This window comes from Sylvia atricapilla, chromosome W (assembly GCF_009819655.1).
Source record: "Sylvia atricapilla isolate bSylAtr1 chromosome W, bSylAtr1.pri, whole genome shotgun sequence".
Lineage (NCBI taxonomy): Eukaryota > Metazoa > Chordata > Aves > Passeriformes > Sylviidae > Sylvia > Sylvia atricapilla.
The window spans coordinates 12091380-12114458 of NC_089173.1; the positions used below are offsets into that span (position 1 = coordinate 12091380).

The 23079-nt window shown below is 42.4% G+C and overlaps 1 protein-coding gene across 6 annotated transcripts in view; it reads right to left on the reverse strand.

Annotated features, from left to right (window-relative positions):
- The window catches only part of LOC136373453 (chromodomain-helicase-DNA-binding protein 1-like), a 102797-nt gene that overhangs the window by 50753 nt on the left and 28965 nt on the right, over nt 1-23079 (reverse strand). For all 6 annotated transcript variants that reach the window (XM_066338350.1, XM_066338349.1, XM_066338347.1 and 3 more), the window contains exon 3: nt 2440-2623. In XM_066338350.1, the coding sequence (XP_066194447.1) occupies nt 2440-2623 (184 nt within the window). The remainder of the gene's footprint in view (nt 1-2439; nt 2624-23079) is intronic.

Below are 23079 nucleotides of genomic sequence, written 5' to 3' on the forward strand. Positions count from 1 at the left end.
TTTTTTTTAACTAAAATTTTAAACTGACCTAGATACGTCTTTTCAAGCCACTTTGCTGATCTATTTTTGCTTCATATGGCAATACTGAAGTAGACACAATCATAGAATTACTCGAGTTGGAAGGGACCCATACAGACTGAGTCCAACTCCCTGCTCTGTAAAAATGCATTTCCCATACCGAGCAGGTGTTCCTATATAAGGGAAAAGTTTCAGCTTACCTAAACATATAAGGAAACCAAACTAGAAAGTTCTGTGCCCTTTTAATTTATATTGTCTCAGTGCCAACACAGGAGAACTGGTTGGGTTTTAAAAATGTACTTCAAAGCCTGTTGCCAATTTCATTGGGCAGGGTGCCAAACAGCCCACCTAAAACATTAAGTATTTAAGAAAAGGCACAAAGGAACTCAGAGGCTTTGTAGGGTGTCTTAGCAGGGTGTCAGGGGCTTCTCTGACATCTGTGCTCAGCTTTCTCTTTTGTTTCTGTAATGTTCATTATTTTTCATTTATTAAACCTTTTACTTTTGCAAAACACACCTGAAGAGCAGTCTTGCTAATTATTTTAAGCCAATCTGAAAGTGCAGGACACCTTCAGAGACTGATACATTTTCATGCAGCTCATAAAACTCTGGCCGCATGTTAAATTGTATCACTGCTCCTTGCAGGACTACCTAAAACTAAATCATATGAATAAGAGTGTCATCCAGATACTCCTTGAACTCTGACAGGTTTGGTGCAGTGACCACTTCCCTGGAGAGCCTGTTCCCATGACCAATCATCCTCTCAGTGAAGAACTTTTTCCTAATGTCCAATCTGAACTTCCCCTGATGCAGCTTCATTCTATTTTCTTGACCTTGTCACCAGAGAGAGGACATCAGCACCTCCCCCTCCATGCCCCCTCGTGAGGAAGTTGTAGACTGCCATGAAGTCACCCCTCAACCTTCACTTCTCCAAGCTGAACAAGCCAAGTGACTTCAGCCACTCCTTGTAAGCCTTGCCCTCAAGACCTTTCACTATCTTGTTCATCAATCTTTGGACACTCAGTTGGTTAGAGCATGGTGCTAATAACCCCAAGGTTCAATCCCTGTATGGGCCATTCTCAAGAACTGGACTCGATGATCCTTGTGGGTCCCTTCCAACTTGTAATATTCTGTGATTCTAATAGTTTGATGTCCTTCATATATTGAGGTGCCCAAAACTGCACACATTACTCGAGGTGGGGGCATACCAGTGCAGTGCATGGCAGGACAATCACCTCTCTTGACTGGCTAGCAATGCACCCCAGGGCTCAGTTGGCCCTTTTTGCTCCTAGGGCATACTGTTGACTCATATTCAACTTGCCATCAACCCAAATCCCCAGATCTCTTTCTACAGCACTGTTCTCCAGCTGCTTGTTCCCCAATTTGCACATATACCCAGGATTACTCTGTCCCAGGTGCAGAATCTGGCATTTGGTCTGATTAAATTTCACACAGCTGGTGATTGCCCAGTTTTCTAGTCTATCCAGATCTCTTTATAAGGCCTCTCTACCCCTGAGGGAGTCAACAGCTCCTCCTGGTTTAGTATTGTTGGCAAACTTACTTAATGTACATTCAATTCCTATGTCAAGATCATTTATAAAAACTTTGAAGAGAAAGGACTCTAATATTGAGCCCTGAAGAACCCTACTAATGACTGGTCACCAGCCTGATGCAACTCCAGTTACTACAGCTGTGAGTCCAACCCATCAGCCAATTATTCACCCATCATTTTATGGACTTGTCTAGCTGTATGCTGGACATTTTATCCAGAAGGATACTGTGAGAGACAGTACCAAATCCATGAATATGAATATGAATATGAATTTAAAAACCCAAAACACAAACACAAACAAAGCATCCTTAACAGCCTCTGAATCTTACAGTAGGAAATATTTTACTACCCTTCATGTATATCATATCATCCAAATTAAGACCATATTACATAGAGAAACAGATGAGAACTGAGGTAACACATCCATTGCATTGAAGAGATTTCTAGACACCATTTTTTTTTCTAAATTTGGCAGACTTTTTCCCCATACAGAAGACAAGATGTACCTAACCCTGAAATTGTTGTACATTTATTGATATGAAGAAACTCAGCATTAGAGAGACAAGTTTTAAAAATTTTAGAAATAGGAACATTATGTGTGGCTTTTTCGTCAAAAATATACAATATTTTAATAGATCTTCTGCATTATAAAATTTAGGTAATTATCTAACTGTAGGTATTTACAGAAATGAGAACTTAGCAGCCCGGTTTGTTGTGAGAGCTAAGTATGCAAATTCATTAACCCAAACAACTTAACATTCTAAGTAAAAAATTATGGAGGTTTTGTTTGTTTAAATCAAAACTACTTTAGCAACTATTCTGCACAGAGTATTTTTCCCCCCACAAAGGGTTAATTTGTTTTGTGTTTACCTCAGATCCATCAAGTTTTGGTGGTAGTTTAGCTTGAACTTGTTTCTTCTCTCTAGATGTGTCAGACTCTGAACCAGACTCAGAGTCACTGCTACCTGATTGACTGCTACTTCCATCACTACTGCTTCCAGAGCTTGAACCAGATCCAGAAGCTGATGCTGACCCAGAATCATCATCTGACTGGCTGCAAGTAGAAGTTAACAGGATATTACACAATGGCTAATTAAATAGGATTTTTTAAAAAATCACATAAAAAAACCTTTACCTTCACCTATAAATTAGTTGTTAGCTTAGCCCAGACACATGGATAGCATACAAATGAATGCGCTGGATTAAATAAATCAGGAATGAGAATTCAGTTTAATCAGATACCTTTCATTAAACCTTAAAAGAAGCATTGGGCATTGGGGCAGAAAGAGGAAGTGGCAAGGGAGGGAGAGAGGAGAAAGAACATTTATCATTAATTTGGAAGAGTAAAAAACAACTATTTCTCACCCACCTAAATCCTTAGTTAACTTTAACAAACACAACATATTTTTCTGTATATACATACACCAAATTGTTTTAAGTCTTTTTAGATCAGCAGTGTGTCACCTCTCAATTTTTTATTTTGACCATGGATTTCTACAAAGCAAATATAAACTCTATTTTGTTCTCCTACTTTTTTTTTTTTTTTTTTTCATTAAAAGAATAGGTGGGAAAAGTATCCATAAGAAAGTGCTTGCAAGCTACGTTTAATGCTGTGATTTGGACCATTTATATACAAAATACAACCAAACACTTGATTAAATAAAATGTTTTTAAAAGTAGCTGGAAAACCAAAGGTGTGTTGACACACATAATATAAATCCATGCAGACCATCTCATACTGTTAAAATAACAGCAGTAAAATTCCCACAGAAAAACTCTGAATTTGTCATTAATTATGACTTGTACAAAGTCATACATAATTAGTGACCTGAGCATACTCTTGAGCCACTGGATTATTCCATCTGTACATCTATTTCACACAATACTTAACATGTGGGAATACACAAGACAGAAAGACAGACTTAATTAGCATGGCTGGTTTGATAACCAGGATGCCATGGCAGGAACAGAGCTCTGAAGATTACAGATGGAATTAAACCTGCTTATGGAAAGAGGAGAGATTCAATTAGCCTCCACCAAGAAAGATGTTATAAAAGGCATAAGTTGTTTGTATGGTCTTTTAACCTAATTATTGTAGTGGAAATTATTAACCTTCCTGAAACGGTATAAAAGCCTTTGGAAAACTTGAGTAAAATCAAATACTGATCACTGAATCAGTCTTCCCATCTCTCCATCAATCATCAATAATTGGTGCTTTGTGTGAACGGAGAATTACCGGCTAGCTGATGGCAATTGACGATGCCTCTGGAACTGATCATGACGGTGAAAGAACCGTGTTTGGTTCTTTCAATCCCTGTACGCTGCAACGTGACAGGTGAGCCAGGGGAACTAAAAATATGGGACAGGGAATGTCCACCGAGAGAGACGTCTATGAAACCATGCTACGCCTCCTAAGCAAGCATGGATCCACCATCCTTAAGCAGGACCGTAAGTTGCTCCTATGATGGGTGTCACACATATTCCCCGATACCTCCCCTTCTTCTATTTTTACTCTCCTCTACTGAGACAAGGTCGGTGTAAAACTCTACGACCTGGCTACGCTGCCTGGCCATGAGCCAGAGCTTCGCCTGCTCCCGGCTTGGAGGGCGGTCATGGACGTGATTAAAAAAGAGGGGGGAAGTGAGGCAACATGTGAGGCAACAGCGGAGACAGCCTCTGCAGCTGTGCTAAACCCGGATCTGCCCAGGTCCTGCTCCCCATCCTCCGTCCGCACCCCCTCCCCGACAAAAGCCAGGGATAGAGCACAGACGCCACCTGTAGCCTTGCCGCTATCCCACCAGTGACCGCAGAGCCGCCAAACGTTAATTGATTATGCGGACACAGACTCTAGTAGTGACGGAGAGCCTTTCAACCCCGGCCCCAAAAAAGATCTGGACCTATTCCCTCCAAATATGCATAACAATTGGTTACGGATAAAAAATAAAGCCCTTAAGGGCAGAGACTTTGATACTGCAGCAGAAATCTTTGTAGCCCCCGTGCGACTCCGCCTGAAGGGGGGGAATCCGTAATGGGAGCCCTTAGGCCACTCAGAATTTTTAGGAACTGCGCAGTACTGCGGCAGAATATGGTTTGGAATCCCCTTACTTCAGTAATTTACTAAGAGCAACTTTCACTATTTACCTCATGACTCCTCATGACGTTAAATTCTTGGCAAACCTTTTGCTCACCCCAACACAATATGCAATATTCAGGGCACAATGGAAAAAAATACTGGAGAACCTGATAATAACTTATGCAGGACACGCAACACAAGCCCTGGCTGCCTGAACTAACGACCACTTAGCGGGGGACGGAGCGCATACTGATCCTAATGGCCGGGCTGCCTTACCGAGGGAAGCCCTGGAGGGAATCACTGAGGCAGCTAGGTATGCATTTCTCAAAGTGCCTGATGCCAAAACCCCGCAACAATCCTTCATAAATATTAAGCAAGCTCCACAAGAACCCTATATGCAGTTTGTGGACAGACTGAAATGAGCTCTGGAAAGACAAATTGATAATGATCAAGCCAGGGAAGTTGTACTACTGAAACTTTCTGTTGAAAATGCTAATGAGGATTGCAAACGTCTTTTAAAAACTTTGCCTCCAGAACCAGAGCCCACATTGCTACAAATGACTGAGGCTTGCAATCGCCTGGGGACATTGCAGCACACAACAGCAGTTACTTACCAAGCCATGGGGCAAGGTATAGCTGATGCCTTTGCCGCTTTAAAAATATTGCCTGGAAAGCAGTCGGTTTCTTCTGGCTGCGGGGAGCCCGGGCACATTAAAAAACACTGCCGAAAGGCGCAAAAAGCAAAAACGTCGAATGTATGCCCTCACTGCCAGAAGGGTCTTCACTTTGCTAATTCCTGTCGCTCTAAATTTCACAAAAATTGCCAGCCTTTGCAGGGAAACTCATCTTGCAGTGCGTGAAGACACAAGTTCCACAGCCTCCCCAGGCACAGCTGCCAGAACCGACCTTCAGCTTCCAGCCAGCCCAGCCCCTGTCACCTGGACCATCGCAGAACTACGGGCAGCCACTGCAGGAAGCGCCGGGTTGGACATATCAACCAGTAACACAGTAACGTTAACCAAATGCTCTGTATTTTGTCTCCCCACAGGGATCTGTGGTCCTTTGCCGCAGGGCTACCATGCTTTGCTCTTAGGTAGATCTTCTACCTCAGTAACAGGACTATTTGTTTTGCCAGGAGTCATTGACTCTGATGCAGTTGGGGAAATAAAAATTATGGCTTGGACGCCACAGCCCCCCTGCGTGATCCCCGCAGGCAGCAAAATTGCTCAGCTTATACTTTTTCCGACAGCCCCTTTGTCCGCACCCCTGATAGCTACACAGAGGGGAGGCGAGTTTGGTTCCACAGGGGTGCCACAGATTTTCTGGACACAACGTATCACTTCTCAGCATCCCACATGCCAATGCAAAGTGTCTCTGAAAGGCAAGGAGTTAATTTTAACCGGACTTATTGATACCAGCGCAGACATTAGTCTTATCTCTCGAAGTCAATGGCCTAATGATTGGCCACTAATGCCAGTCCCCCAAGTCCTTTCAGGGGTGGGTGGGAACAGTCAAAGCTATCAGAGCCAATACTTGGTGCAAATTACAGGGCCTGACAGGAGGGTAGCTACTGTCAGACCCTTTGTGGTTTCAGCTCCCCTAATCTTGTGGGGGAGAGATGTTTTATCACAGTGGGGAATTTTCATGCAGTCAAATTTTGTATAAGGGTCATTGGTGTGCGCGACACCCCCAAACTAACCAGGAAAACCTCCATTCCCGTTTGGGTGGATCAATGGCCCATGTCATTAGAAAAACTGCGCATATTACAGAAACTTGTACAAGAACAGCTAAAAAAGGACATATAATCCCATCTAATAGTCCCTGGAATTCGCCCGTGTTCATAATTAAAAAGCAGTCTGGGGGGTGGAGGCTGTTGTATGACTTGAGGAAAATAAATGAGGCAATTGAGGGAATGGGGCCCCTACAACCGGGGCTCCCTTCTCCTTCTATGATCCCTAGAAATTGGCATCTAATAGTGATTGATTTAAAGGATTGCTTTTTTGATATACCGCTGCATCCAGATGATGCACCCAAATTTAGCTTTGCTGTGTGTTTTAAGCGAAATAGCCGAATTATTTTATATAAAGAAATTTATTAAAGTCAATTTGGTTACAAATAAATAAAAAGCCCACCACCAAAAATACAATTGTATTTCTTTATATAAAATAATTCGGCTATTTCGCTTATAACAGAATTGGTGACTTTCCCGACGTGATTTCCAGTCTTGGAACCGGAATTCTCTCGGCGTTTTGGGGGGCGCCCCGCTGCTTTTCAAGCGGCCCAAAACGATACGAGAGGCATCTCCGGGAACCAGTTGGAAATCGAGCAAATTCCGACAAAAAGCCACTACCAAAAAAAAGGAAAAGCTAGCTAGCAAAAAGGCTCTCAGGGAACTCACGAAGAACCCAGGATAGGGGTCTCTTCAGGTTGCCGCGGCAAGAATTTGCTCATAAAAATCTGAGTGCACAAAGAATCCACGGAGGAAAAGGAACCGTAAGTACTTTGTGGTTGAGCGGTGTGACCGAGCGTGTGTGTGTATGTGTGAATGAGACGTGATTTATCACGAAGCGAAAGGGACCTGAGGACTGCAGTTCCCTGATCCCGAGAGGGACTGGGTCGGGCCAAAGGGAAGTGATTGTGGAGAAAACCTCAGAGTGCGCGGGGTTTTTGTTGTGGTCACAATTGGGCCGAAGGGAAGGAGACGTTCTTTTGAGTTCGGGAACTGGTAAACCTTCGGTGCCGGGACGGGGTTCCGTCAGGACAAGTATTCGTAAAAAAAAAAAAAAAAAAAGAATAAAAGGAGAGCCGAGTGCCAATAGAAAGCCCCCTCAGACGGTTCCTGGCGGTGGGTGAGTACTTTGGTAAAATTATTAAAATTTGAGGTACCTGTAATATTTCCAACTCCACATACGCGTAAGTATTGGTAAAATGGGACAAAGGAAAAGCAAAATGCAAAAGAAATCTAATAGAGAGTTGAACAAGGGAATCCCGGAGATTCCCCAGATAGTCCAATAGGGGCTAATGTTACAGCACTGGGAAGAGAACCCTAGGAAGAAGCTAAAAGGAAAGGAGACGTTCCTCTTGAGTTCGGTAAGCCTTTTAGCTACGGGCTTGGTGAGAAGCCCAGGACGCAACCCGAAGTTTTTTCACTGGACGAACAAAGTCACAAGCTCAGCTCGCCGGAACGGGTAAGTAGTTCAAAAAGCGGAATCCGGTTTGTGACAGTTTTGGAAAAGGATCTCAGCTCTTAGCAGAAGCTAAGAAAGAATTCAGCGCGAGACCCACCACCAAAAAAAAAGGTAAGAAAGTTTTTAATATAACGGGGCAAGGGAACAGCAAACACCAAAGAGCCTTGTGTGTAAGGTAAAACTTTTACCGCAAACGCATACAAACCCAGGCTCTCCCCCGCTCCGAAACCCCCGCCCCAAACCTGGCGGGCAACCCCCCCCCCCACTTCCCTCCAGCTTCAGTGTCTCTGCGGCTCCCCCGGCAGGAGCGCGGTGTGCGCATGCTCCCCCCCAGCCCGGGCAGTCCTATCCCCCCCCCGGCCCCTGTAACGTGACTCTTTCTCCGGCGGGCCGGTGCCACTGCCGACACAGCAGCCCCCAGAGCAGGGGGTCGTCCCTTCCCAGCCCCGGCCCAGTGTCAGTCTCGGGTGGGGAGGTTGAAAATTGAACTGAGATATTAATTTTAAAGAATTAAGGACTTTAGTTAAAGTAGACGTGGACTTGCTGACGTAGACTTCCCTTTACATTTTGAAGAATAAAGGACTTTAGTTAAACTAGACATTGCTGACGTAGACTCCCCTTTTACATTGAAACTTCCTTTTTTTAACATAAGCCGGATTTAAGGAACCGATAAATCAGGAGACCTGTCAACTTAATCAATAGACTCCAAGAACACAATGTGATCATAAATCAGATAGTCTTGAGAAAGCAAGATCCTGGTGTCACCAACACTAAAAGGTTAAAAAGGCAAAGCGAGGAAGACGCATCTTACTTCATCATTTTGAGACCCCACCCCCTAAAAAGGACCACCGACCCATTTCAAAGAACAAACTACGCATGCTTAATTGCTTTTTGGCTAATTACCATACGAAGCGGGGAATGGGATGGACCAGAGTCATGAATATGCATTTGTGTTTTGGGTATTCAACACTTTTGTACATAAAAAGACCCTGTGATCATCTGTAAATTGCGCGTGTGTATTTGGGAGCTATCCCTCACGCTGCCCGGTGTCGTAATAAACATACACTTTCTAACTTCAGACTGTTAGAGAGTCTTTGTCCGTCATAGTTGGATATTGGTATTAGATCAATATCCATATTTTTTTAACAAATCAGAACCAATTTCAATTAAAAGTTTCCCCGTAGTAGCCAATCCCTATTCTAAACAGGATCCTTCCGGAGAATGTGATTCAAGTGGGACAGAAAAAAAAAAAAAAAAAAAAAAAAAAAAAAAAAAAAAAAAAAAAAAAAGAAAACTTTGGGTTTTTTTAATTAATTCTGGGGCAGAAAGAAGTACTTTTCAAAAATTGCCGGCCGGATGCACTAAAAATTACTAAGTGAATTTCTGCCAGAAGAAGGAATGAAGTTCTTACAATATATTGATGATTTGTTAATAGCTGGCCCAAGGGAGGAACAAATGAGAATATGTACAATCTCATTGTTGAATTTTCTGAAACTTAAAAGTTTCAAAATCAAAGCTACAATTCGCTGAATCAAAGGTAAAGTACCTAAGACACTGGATATCAAAAGGTAAAAACAAATTAGATCCTGAAAGGGTGGCTGGAATTATAGCCCTGCCCCCTCTCCTTGGACAAAGAGGGAAATCAGGCAATTATTGGAACTATTAGGATACTGCAGACAATAGATTGAAGAATATAGTAAAAGGTAAGGTTTCTTTAGGAGAGACTAAAATACAAATAAAGTGAAATGGACTGAACAAGATGGATTAGAATTTAAGAGGTTAAAGGTGTCACTAACAACTGCTCCTGTGTTGAATTTGTCAGATGTAAATAGGTGGTTTCAGTTGTTTGTGGGTTAGTGTTTTAACTCAGAATTGGGCAGGAACCAAAAACACCTGTGGGATATGTCTCTAAGCTTTTAGATCCAGTGACCAGAAGATGGCCCACTTGCTTGCAAACTATTGTGGCAGTAACTCTGCTGGTGGAAGGAGCTAAAAAGGTAACATTTGGGGCTTCCCCAGTAGTATACTCACCACACAATGTGAGGGGCATTCTGCAGCAAAAGGCAGATAAATGGCTCACAGATGCCAGATTCCTGAAGTATAAGACTATTTTGGTGCATTTACATTGTTTAAAACTTAAGACAACAGCTGCTCAGAACCCAGCCCAGTTTCTGTTTGAAGAGGTACTGGAGGAAACCTCCCATGATTGTGTTGAAATGGTGGAACTGCAAACAAAGATAAGGTCAGATTTGGAGGAAGAGGAATTAGAAGGTAGAGAAAGGTGGTTTGTGGATGGATCAGCAAGAGTGATAGATGGAAAGAGAAAGTCGGGATATGCTATAGTGGATGGGAACTCAAAGGAAGTAGTGGAGTCTGGCCCTTTAAGTGCTGGATGGTCTGCACAGGCATGTGAACTGTATGCGGTTTTAAGGGCTCTGAAAAGATTGAAGGGTAAGGAAGGAACGATTTTCACTGATTCTCAATATGCTTATGGTGTGGTGCACACTTTTGGGAAGATTTGGGAAGAGAGAGGCTTGATTAGTATGAAAGGATGAAACCTAGTCCATGAGTAATTAATCAAACAAATATTGGAAACTGTGAGAGGACCAACAGAGATAGCTGTCGTCTATGTGAAGGGACACCGAACAGGTATGCAGTTCAGAGTCAGGGGAAACAATCTAGCAGATACTGAGGCAAAAAGATCAGCGCTGATAGTAATAAATATCCCCGAGGTTCAGGAAGGGAGACCCTGGAATATCCCCCTTACCATTCTCAAGAAGGAGATTGAAAAATATGAAGAAATAAGGGGGTAAGATAGAGGAAGGAAGCTGGAAATTACCTGATGGAAAGGAGAGTAGAATCAAAAGAATATACCAGGAAAATTCTGAAAAAATTGAATCGGCAAACACATTGGGGAGCACAGGCTCTAACAGAACATTTTTTTGAGATAATTTGAAATGTGTTGGGTAAAATGCCTTCCTCCAGCTCTCTTAAACATAACAACTATATCTCATTCAGAAACAAGATTGTCACCATTTGAAATGGTTTATGGAATGCCTTACAGACACAGAGTACTGGTTGGGCATCCTCAAATAGAGGATACCTAGATTCAGCCATATCTAATTACCACAAACAGAAATTTACAGGACCTACAGAGAAAGGGGCTCATTCCTCAAAGTGCCCCTTTGGGGTTTGCTATTCACAAAATAAATCCTGGTGATGAAGTTTTGACAGATACAGCAATCAGGACTGCAGAAAAGGGTGGACGCACACTTCAAGAATAAGGAAGGTGGAGTCTCAAGGCACTGCCCCAAAGTGGACAGTGTCTTCATCTCCTGGAGACTTGAAAATCAGATTTCAACGCCACCACAAATGAACAGAGGGGATCAGATAAGTTGTATAAAACCAAACTGTGATTGTTTTCTCTTTGTTTACTTTAAGTGTGTATACTGTAAGCATATTTAAGTTACCCATTGTGAAGGGGGGTGTAAACCAAGTGAATTGTGTACTAATTGTTTGGGAGAAGAGCAAAAGAGACTAGCCGCTTTTTAGTAATTGCCACTAGCTTGGGTCTACTGGAGTTAGATTCTCCAGAGTGGTATCAAATATATAAAAAGGACAATTGAATGCAGAGGCCAAAGTGCTCGATGTTGAGTGCCAAAGGACAATCAAAGTACCTTGCTACTCAGATACAGTCAGGTGGTCCCAGTGGAGGGTCTTTAAAAGGAGGTTTGTGACTCGGACCAACAGGACCCCAAAAAACATACGCCTGCTGCCAAGAAGATGGGTTACCCTGCCGCGGACTGCTACCCCGTGGGTGAAGGGAAAGGCAGAGGAGTGTTGTACTGGCGAGTCCTTGTAATCCTGAGCCTAGTCCTGAGCGAAGTAGGGGGATCCCACCCCGAGGACCCTCAGAGGCTGACCCTCATGAAGGAGTGTGAAACATGCCTGGAAGGTACACAAAAGATACAAACAAAAAAACCTGAAGTATCAACCACATTATGATTGTCCAGGGGATAGGAGAAAGGGATATTGTTTCTTTGATGGTACTCAATATGAAATTTGTGAATCAGAAAAAGGGGTGGTATGCCATGACCCAAAGGCAATTACTAAAAGAACAGGCAGTCAAAAGCACACAGAATTCACAAATGGTAAACAGGAGAGATATCAAGTATACCTCTAAGTGATCAATGTAACCACACTCTTTGGATAGGAAAAAAAAAAAAATAATCGATTTTCATAGCATATTTTACTGTGAACCACTTGTGTTACAAGAGTGAACAATTGGGAATGTGTAAAATAAGAGAAAAGACATATTGGGTGGGCAAGAATCTAAAATATGATGGGAAATCGGTACAGAGGGATAATCAAATAATATTCAATAATGAACAAGATGGCTCACAATTAGATAAAACATTTTGCTTTTCACGAAACAGGGAAGGTATAGAGCCTGAAGTAAAAATTCATGAAATCTCTCAAGAACTAAAAAGGCAGGAGGCAGAAACTAGAAAAAGGGAATAGAACAGGATAGACTTAAGTCATTAAGTGAACAATATGAGCAACTGGAAAGACAATATGGGGATTCGGGATCACTCATTTCTAACAGGAATTTGTTTTTAGATCTTATGCAAGAGATTGCCTCTGAATTAGGTCTAACTAATTGTTGGATTTGTGGGGGATTGAATTCTGCTGAAATGTGGCCCTGGAAAGGTGAAAATTTATCTCCAGAGCAATTATTGAAGTGGAATAAATCAGAGATTTCAAAAAACATATTGCGACCTGAAGGGTGGAAATTGACCACCAGATAATTGGAACTCTTTGTATCGGCATGGAGGGGAGGGAATTCAATGAGGTTGTAGGATATACCCCGTGTATATCCACATTAGCTGTAAATTCAGAGAAACAGGAAAGAAAATGGCAACCTGAACCTCCAATGGGATACTGGGACAAGAAAAAACTGATTGCTGCAATTGGTCTGAGAAAATTGGTTTATGTTGGCACAAATATTCTGGAGCTAACCCTTTCCAGTCCGTAGAAAACATAGCTCATTACTGGGAAACGCCAGAAATGACACATGAGACCTGGAGATCTCCCAGTGGGATATATTGGATCTGTGGGAAAAAAGCATACAGTGAACTACCGGGGAAATGGAAAGGTTCATGCACTCTAGGTTCATGCACATCCGCCCTTCCTTCTTCACACTCCCCAGGGCCGAGGCTAATATGCTCGGGGCCCCATTATATGAGACTTTAAGTCGAGAAAAAAGAGAAGTAAATTCGGGCCTCCCAATGGCAGGAGGAAATCATAAATGGGGAGAGGAGGAGTGGCCAGCAGAGCGTATAATAGCATATTATGGCCTGGCAACCCGGGCACAAGATGGGAGTTGGGGCTATAGGACCCCAATTTACTTGCTAAACAGGCTAATCAGACTGCAAGCAGTGGTAAAGGTTGTGCCTAATCACACCTCTGATGCATTGGAGCTGTTAGCCAAGCAACACTCCCAAATGAGAGACTTTGTGTACCAAAACTGAATAGCATTGGATTACTTACTGGCTGAAGAGGGAGGGGTGTGTGGAAAGTTCAATGACTCTGAATGTTGCGTGGAGATAGATGATTACGGAGAAACAATCAAAAACCTGGCATCAGAAATAAAAAGGGTAGCTCATGTACCGGTACAGAGATGGAATTCAATCCTCCAGACTTCTTGGTGGGACAATTTGTTTAATGGGGCATGGTGGAAAAAACTGATTTTCTTCATACTTTGTTCTCTAGCAGGTATCATGTTCTTGCCTTGTCTCATCCCATGTTTCATCCGTCTAATACACTCTGTGGTTCAAGGCATGCAAATTGCAGCAATGCCTACGGACCCCGAATTGGCCACAGGCAAAAGCAACAAAATATCAAAAATCACGAAACTAAAAGAACAGACAGAAGAAAGTGAAGTTGCAAACCAGGTAAAGAAAACTTCCTATGAGGGGAATTACATCCCTCCACAGGAAGCCTGGGATGACTACAAGGAGGAATTTTAAAAGAGAGAGAGATTCTTAAGTAGAGCATGAATTAAATTTCTAAAAAATACAAGGTGGGGGATTCTGTTATGAGGGAGGCTGAGAATTAATTCATGCCTATAATGATATTTTATATAAAGTGCTGAAAGTTATATGAAGCACCCCTTTTGTAAAATTCAGACTGCAAACTCAGGGAGAGACTTCATTTGCATTCGAAGGCACAGAGCAAAGTTCAGAACCAAGGTGGTAGACTTCATTTGCACTTGAAGGCACAGGGTGAAATAACATTTTCTTGAAACGAGACAAGGAGCGATCATCATCTGACTACCACACCCAAGCCACCTGGCACCCACGTCACCTGGACCCCCGTCGCCACCTGGACCCCCGTAGGGCCAGAGGGAAGAGACGAAAAGACTTCAGTAAACAACTATGCAATGCAAGAGATAACACCATATCGGGACGACTGATATTTACATCCTGGATCTAGCCTGAGGGCACAAAAACTGTATAAAAATTAAGATCCAGCAGCAGTTTCTCGTGAACAAGAGATGGACTGTTTTGCCAGATAGACCGTTAGTCCAACCTTGTCTCACCAGGTGCCGAGTCCCGGGACTCGACATCTTCAACAAACAATTGTATTTTTGGTGGTGGGCTTTTTATTTCTTTGTAACCAAATTGACTTTAATAAATTTCTTTATATAAAATAATTCGGCTATTTCGCTTATAACACTGTGCCAAGCATTAATATGCAGGCACCACTTGATCTATATCATTGGTTAGTACTGCCTCAAGGATTGCGAGACAGCCCGACCATATGCCAGTGGTATGTGGCAAAAAATTCTGAGTCCAGTACGGGAAAAAATGCCTGATGTTCTGTTGTATCATTATATGGATGATATCCTCATCTCTGCAGAAATTGTGGTTCGTGTGGAGGAAGCAATGCGAGCGGTCTGCCAGGCTGTTACATCCGTGGGCCTGACCATTGCTCCTGAGAAGGTTCAAAAGACATCCCCCTGGAAATATTTGGGCTGGCGAATAAGCGTGCATTCTATTTCCGCACAATCCTTGCAAATTTCAACTGAACATGATGCACAGAAACTGCTGGGAACGATCAATTGGGTTCGTCCCCTGCTTGGGATTTCAAATGCAGATTTAGAGCCATTGTTTGCCCTCTTGAGGGGAGAGCCCGACCTTTTATCACCTAGGCATTTAAACAAAGAAGCACAGACTGCGCTTCAGAAAGTGTCTGATGCTATCTCTCAGAGACAATCAGCTCCATGGGCTCCTGAATTACCATTGTGGTTAATCGTTCTGAACCCCAGCAAGCAACCCCGTGCTTTAATATTTCAGTGGGACTCAGAAAAAGCAGACCCTTTACTAATCATCGAATGGGTCTTTTTGCCTAATAACATGCCCAAGACTATTTCCATGCAGGATGAACTTATGGCCATGTTAATTATCAAGGCTCGTCAAAGGCTGACCTCCTTGGCTGGGAAAGATTTTGATTGTATCTTTCTGCCTCTCACTATGTTTTATTTGAATTGGTTGCTACAGATGTCTGAAAAACTGCAAATTGCTTTAGCAGATTACCCAGGACAGATATCTATCCATCCACCTAAACACAAACTGGTAAATTCTTATTTTAACTTACTCCCTAAGCCAAAGAGAAGTGAGACTCCTTTGCGAGCTATGACAATATTCACAGATGTTTCTGGGAAAGCCCATAAATCAGTGATTGTATGGAAAGATTCTGAAACTGGAACCTGGCAATCTGATATTGCTGTTGTTGAAGGGTCTCCACAAATAGTGGAATTAGCCGCTGTGGTCAGAGTGTTTCAGAAGTTCAGTACACCTTTTAATTTGGTTACTGACTCCACATATGTTTCAGGTATTGTTCAAAGAGCAGAGAATTCTGTCTTGAAAAATGTTAAAAATGGCACTCTTTTTTCCTGGTTGAAACTGCTGGTTACTCTGTTAGACAAGAGGACGGCTCCTTACTTTGTTATGCATATTAGTTCACATTCCAACCTCCCAGGTTATCTCACTGAAGGTCTCAAACGCCTTCTGGTACAACAAAAGGGGGGAGCTGGAGACACCCCCGCTGAAAGGCTATGCAAAGCTCTATACGTTTTTAATTTCTTAAACTGTTCAGTAACAAACTTGAATCCTCCCATGACTAGGCATTTTGCATCATCCACATCTCTTTCCTGCAAGGAAAAACCACCAGTATTAATCCGTGACCCAGAATCTAGTAAAATCCTGGGCCCTTACCCCTTGATCACTTGGGGAAGGGGCTTTGCTTGTATCTCCTCAGAAAGAGGACCTCGCTGGATTCCTGCAAAGAACGTGAAGCCTTTCCGAGAACCTCTACCGGCAGCTGACACCACCGAGTCCACAGGAGAACAGGAAGAGGAGGAACCTCACCCGGACTGCAGCTGATGTTCTTTTGTCCAGTCTAGGAAACTGTGAACTTTGAGTTTTGTGTCAGTATAAAAGGTGTGAAAACTAGAGATATTACGGAGTCCTTTTGGTGTAATTCAGGCAAACAGCCATTGAAATTTTAATTATAGCAGGGCACAAGAAAAAGATAGTCCTCACCTCCCTACTCTCAGGAGGCAAGTATTGAGGAAATCCAAAAATAGCCATATTTGCAAACTGAAATGCAGACAAAACAATTAAGTTAGTGCCTTATATTTGACTGATCTTTTTAAAAGGAAATACGCTAAAAGGAATCTTTTTCTCTCTATAATATAGATCAAAACAAACAAGCAAAAAACCATGGGACTGAATCAGATGCTATGCTTATTTATGACTCTTTCTGATCACTCAAAATATATCCATTTAAGCATTCAGATGCTGAAGGATACTGTGTTTAAACTAAAAGTAGAATCTAGTTCTTGGCTAGATAATTTGTTTAGTGGCTAGGGTTTGACACCTTGGCTAAAAGATTTTCTTAGAATAGGAATGCATGTTATGATTTTAATAGTAGTTGTGTTAGTTATGATACCTTGTTTGCTTCAATGTGTGCAGAGACTGATCGATAAGGCTGTTTAAGGAGTGTTTTTGGTTAATACAGAAGGGGGAGATGTGGGAATACACAAGTCTGAGAGTAAGACAGACTTAATTAGCATAACTAGTCTGGTGACTAGGATGCCATGGCAAGGACAAACAGAACTTTGAGCTTATGAGAAGATGGGATTAAAACCTCTTTAAGGGAAAAGATTCAATCAACCCCCTACGATAAAGATGTTGTATAATGCATGAGTTGCTTGTATGATCTTCTAACCTAATTATTGTAGTAGAAATTATTAACCTCTCTGAAATGGTATATAAGACTTGGAAAACCTCAGTAAAATCGAATTCTGATCATGAATCAGTCTTCCTGTCTCTCCATCAATCGCCGATACAAATTCTCGGTGTTGCCCTCAATAAGTGAGCTGGGAGAGGGTGGCAAATCCAAATATCCTAAAAGGCTCCCTGAAAATAAATGGAAATTCAGTTTTCCTGTATTGTCAATGAATCTTTGCAACATGGTCCTACACTGCCACCTTCTGGTGGTAGTGAGTATAGAGCCTTGTTTGTCACTAGAGACAATGAACAGAATTGACTAAGTCATTGCGGATTAAAGGCCACAGATGCCTATGGTAGAAAACACAAAATACCAACAGATGGATGGTCCTTTCTTTTTAAGACCGGTCCAAGTGGGATCGAGTTTTCTTTTTCTGTTCTCTTACAGGTATTCAAAAAATAGAGGTGCTTCATGAGTGGGTGAAGTGACAACAGGAAAAAAGAGTTGCTGTTCTTTGCTGCATTGATTGTTTACATGATTTGATCTTGATAGTTTAAAGATATTTATGTTTGTACATGTTTTATAAAAGTTAGCTGCAAGCAATGTTTTAAGATGTGTTTTCTCTCTGGTTGCCACAGTGGATAGAGAAGATTCCTCCCTAAATTTACCTTAGGTTTTCATTTGATTATGGAATCAAATTTGTATACCTCTTCCTATCTCCTCAGAGCAAAGCATAAAATTACTATACCAAGGGAAGCGCATGTAGTAACGGTAAGCAATGTGTAAAGCATGATTATGCAGAAGAAGGGGATGTCTAACTGTTGGTGACCCCTGGAAGGAGGGAGAAAAGGGGTTAACTGAGGAGCTGAAGTGACATCTGGAAAGTTCTCTCCAGCTGTAAATGAAGAAGGCATAAGTGGTTAAGCTGACAAAAGAGAAGCAGCAAGATTCTCAGTGGGAAAACCAATGAAGGGTTTGGTACAGTTGGAAAGGTATTTATTTGGTCCAAACCCAGGACCCTGACTGAAATGATATGCTGAGGAGGTTGGAATTACTTGAATTTTGTTATATCTTTGACCCTCACCCCTGAAGCAATCCAGACTATTATGTAGTAGAATTTTTACTGAGTGTAATTTTCCCATGATGCACACTGACTTTTACCTCTTTCCCTGGGTATGAGTCCCAGGGATCGCCCTGAAACCTGGTTGGTGAGAAGGATAACGGTACTTATCTGGAACATGTATATCTGTTTGGGTTAGAAAAATACCTGGACCTGTAAAATTACGAAATCCAAAGGCAAGGCAGCCTAACTTTGGAAAATTGGCATATCTTTCAAGTTTGTATTTTTTGACAAGGCATAAAACACTATCAATAAGCAATAAAGAATCTTAAACTGAACTTGCCATGTGTCAGAGACTGGAAAAAATTGATGTCTTGAGACATTTTGGGATGCCTGAGTGTGTGGGAGAGGGCAGGTCAGGCCTTGCTCTGTCAAGACAGTGTCCTGCCCCACACTCCCCAGCCCTAGAGCTTCCCAGACCCACAGTGTCTGTCAATCATTGGCCACACCAGAGGCAGTGCTCCACTCTGCCTAATGCAGCTCCTGAGTGGCCAAATGACCGGAAGTCCCACCTGGAGGGAGGGGCCCACAAAGGCCTAGAGGTATTTAAGGCTGTGCATGAGGCAAGCATATGTCGTGGCCCTACCCCACTCTTGGAGTTTCTATCTGGACACCACCTTAACCCAGCACTTGGTTGCTGTATGTGTGTTTTTTCTTTGTTATTTCTTTCTCTCTTTTCTTCCTCTAATTCCCTCTTCTTGGAATATTTTGGGTAACTTAACATTGAACAGGTTTATGTTTAAAGCTTGCTTAGTTGAATGGGCCAAAATAGTGCTGTGAGAGGTGTTTTATGTTGATTGGATGTTGTACTAAAACTTTTGACAAAATTCCTTGATTTTCTATATTTTGCCAGTAAAGTAACTTTGACCTCTTCAGAATATCTAGTCATTATTTCTCCCATGCTTCTAACCCAGAGTACAGGAACCTCTGTAAGCCCCTTCCAGCGAGTTGTTTGGGGCCTTACACCATGCTGTTTTGGAGCTCAGCTTACAAGTCCAGCTAGTACCAAAAATGGCTTTATGAAATTGTCTAATGCTTGATATGTTATTAATGAGCAAGGAATATGTAAAAGACTAGACCTCACCAAAGAATACAGTATCAAGAAACACGAAGGAAATTACCAACCAATCTGCTGGACACTTCGGTCATTGTAGCCAAAAGATTGGTTTAATGAACTCTCTCCCTGGATGCCGGTTTGCACCACACAAAATTGCCTACAATTTTAGAGACTCAGGGGATTGGGAGCGATGACTTGCATAGAAGGAAATTTTTAAATTGACTAGACTTATGCTTTTGATTATTGAAATAGCAATTGTCCGTTATATGATTTCCTGTATACTTTCCTCTCCTTTCACCTCTGTCTGCTAGATTAGGATCCCACTGCTGCCACGAGAGGAAAGGTACCATTACTGTGGTCCCGGTCAATGTTTTGAGCCATGGGGTGGTATGAGGGACTGGAAGGATTGCTGGCTTGAAACATTTTGGGTGCATGTGTGGGGGGAAGGGGCAGGTCTGGCCTTGCTCTGGTGAGGCAATGCCCTGCTCTGCACATACACACCCACACACACACCCCTCAGACCTGTATCCCAGCCCCAGAGTGGCTGCCAATCACTGGCACACTGGAGGCAATGCTCTACACCCCACCTCTGGAGCCCCTAACCCAGCTCCTAAGTGGCCAGATAACCGGAATTCTCACCTGGGGGAAGGGCCCAGGAAAGCCAAAGGGTACTTAAACCAAAGCATGAGGCAAGCACGTCTTGACCCTACCTTTCCTTGGATTTTATATCACTGCTGGAACCAAGAGTGGTAGCTGTACTCATTCTGTTCTATATCTTTTCTTTCTTTCTTCTCCTTCTTCTAATTTTCTCTTCTTAGAGTTTTGAGTAACTTAAAATTGGATGGGCTTAGAGTTTGCTAAGCTGAATGGGCAAAATTAATGCTTCGTGAAATGTTTCACATTGATTGAATGCTGCTCTAAACTTTTGCCAAAGTTCTCTGATTTTTCTGAAGTTGCCAGTAAAGTCTTTTTGTTGTTTTCACCTCTTGAGACTATACTGTCAGTATTTCTCCCGTGCATCTAACTCAGGGTACATAGAAAAACATAAGCCCTTTTAAAAGGCTCATTGAGCAAGTTTTTGAGGCCTTACACTTGGTTAGTGATAGCCTTGGCTGCAGTAATCACAATATTGTGGTGTTTGGGACCCAGCTGTGCACACTGAAGATTAGTACCAAGAAAAAGGTTTTAGATTTTAGAAGAGCAAATTTCAGCTTGCTTAGAGCTCAGTTGTGAGGGATTCCATGGGAAGCTTCCATGGAGGATAAAGGACCTAGCAAGTGCTGGGAGCTTTTCAAGAAAACTTAAATGGAAGCACAAAAGCAGTTCATCCCTTTTAAAGGTAAGGGAAGTAGGTGAAGCAAAAGACCTCCTTGGCTCAACTGGGAGCTTCTGAGTCTGCTCAGAACCAAAAGAGAAACATACCAGAGATGGAAAAGCCGGTGAATACACCTTGAGAGCTACAAGGGTATTGCCAGGGTGCGCAGAGATTCAGTTAGAAAAGCAAAAGCTCAGCTTGAATTGAAACTGACCAGATACATCAAAAGCTACAAGGAGGGGTTCTTAAGGTATGTAAGCAACAAGCAGAAACAGAAGGAAAATGTTGGTCCATTGTTAAACAGGAGAGATTAGTCACCAACAACACTGAAAAGACAAAGGTTCTCAACACTTTCTTCACCTCTGTCTTTACCAGCACTGATGGGCCCCAGGACTTGGGAACAAGAATCCAGGTGGATGCAAACACGGACTCACTGGCAGTGAAGGAAGAGTAGGTATGTGAACTATTACAGGAGCTTGACCCCGACAATTTTTGGGCCCTGACAATATCCACCTGAAGGTGTTAAGAGCTGGCTGACATTGTTGCAAGGCCACTCTCCATGATCTTTGAGAAGTTGTGAAGACTGGGGAATCTGAAGAAGGCTAATATCACCCCCATCTACAAGAAGGGCTTAAAGGAGGATCCAGTAAGTTATAAGTCCATCAGTCTTACTTCTGTTCCTGGGAAAGTTATGGAACAAATTCTCCAGGGGCCTATCACAAGTCAGATGAAACATGTGATTGGGAAAAGCCAGCACAAGGGCAAGTTGTCCTTGACAAACCTGATAGCCTTCTATGACAAAGTAACCTGCTTGGTTGATGTGAGGCAAGCAATGAACACTGTCTACCTGCATTTCCCCAAGGCTTTCGATACGTTTTCCTAGTCTCCTCCTAGAGAAACTGATGTGTTATGGTCTAGACAAGTGGTCTGTGTGGTGGATGGGGAACTGGCTGACAGGCTACACCCAGAGGGTGGTGGTAAATAGTTCCTTTTCAAACTGGCAATCTGTCACAAGTGGGGTCCCCTAGGGATTGATATTGGGCCAATTGCTGTTTAATACCTTCATGAGTGATCTGGAGGATGGGATGAAGTGTGCCAATGATACCAAATTGAGTGGGGAAGTGGACACTTGGGAAGGGAGAACCATCCTGCAGGAAGACCTGGATAGACCAGAAGAGTGGACTAACAAGAACCTTATGAAGTTCAACAAAGACGAATGTAAGGTCTTGCACCTGTGAAAACATAATCCAGGAGTGCAGCACAGGCTGGGAAAGGGACCTGAGGGTCCTGGTGGACAATGAGCTCAATATGAATGAACTGCTGTGGCAGAGAGTCAACAGGATGCTGGGCTGCATAAACAAGGGCATCACCAGCAGAGATAAAGAAGTCATTATCCCACTTGGTGCCTTGTCAGGCCTCACCTGGAATACTGTGTTCAGTTTTGGTCCTTGCTATATGAAAAAGATGTGGACAGGTTCAAGAGGGTCTACAGAAGGGCCACAAAGATCATCAAAGAACTGTGAACCCTGCCATATTAGGAAAGGCTGAGAGAACTGGGTTTTGAGGGAAGAAGGCTTAGGGGGAGACCTTATCACCATGTTCTAGTATTTAAAGGATGGTGACAAAGAAAACAGAGACTCCCTTTTTACATGGAAAAGAGGAGGGGGGAAGGTAATGGGTACAAGTTACTCCTGGGGAGATTCTGATTGGATACAAGAGGAAAATTTTTCACAATGAGAACAATCAGCTACACCATGTCAATTCACCACCAGAGCATCTCTTTCTAGCAGTTTGCTTATGCAGCTATAACTTCACTGGGATATATATGTAATTGGCTTTTTATTTTTGTTTCACTTGTTTAGTGCTGACCTAGTAACAATCCAACAGTCATTACCTCTTAGTATCACCTAAGCAGGGCCCAGATTCCCCTGTCTCAGGACTTGATTGTAGGCATTTTTTTTTTTTTTTTTTTTTGGCTACAGTATTTTAGCTAATGTATTCATGAAAGAAAAACAGAATTCTCCTCCTCCAGCCTCCCCACATTTTACCACAAACACAAAATTACTGGCACACTAAGGGGTAAAAAACAGTAACGGAGAGCAGCCTTCTTTTCTCCCTAACACAGATACATTAAGCAACCCTTAGTTATTATAAATGAATATATATCTCCAATCCCTGTCAGGGGATTACTTAAGAACCTCTACCACATGAGCAGTAATTCAGGTGCTAACCCTAGGAGGAAGGAGGGAATTATTTAAGAAAAGGTACACGGTTACGCACATGCATGTGTTTATAAAAAACCCTTACAGCTATTATTTCCTTACAAATAGAGGAGGAACTAAAGAAGCAGCAATTTCAAAAATTCACTTTAAATGCTACTACGTTCATTTTGAAATTCTTTGGTTTTTTACACAATTCAAAAAATGGTACAAAGCAGCAGTATGAGCTATCACAGCTGAA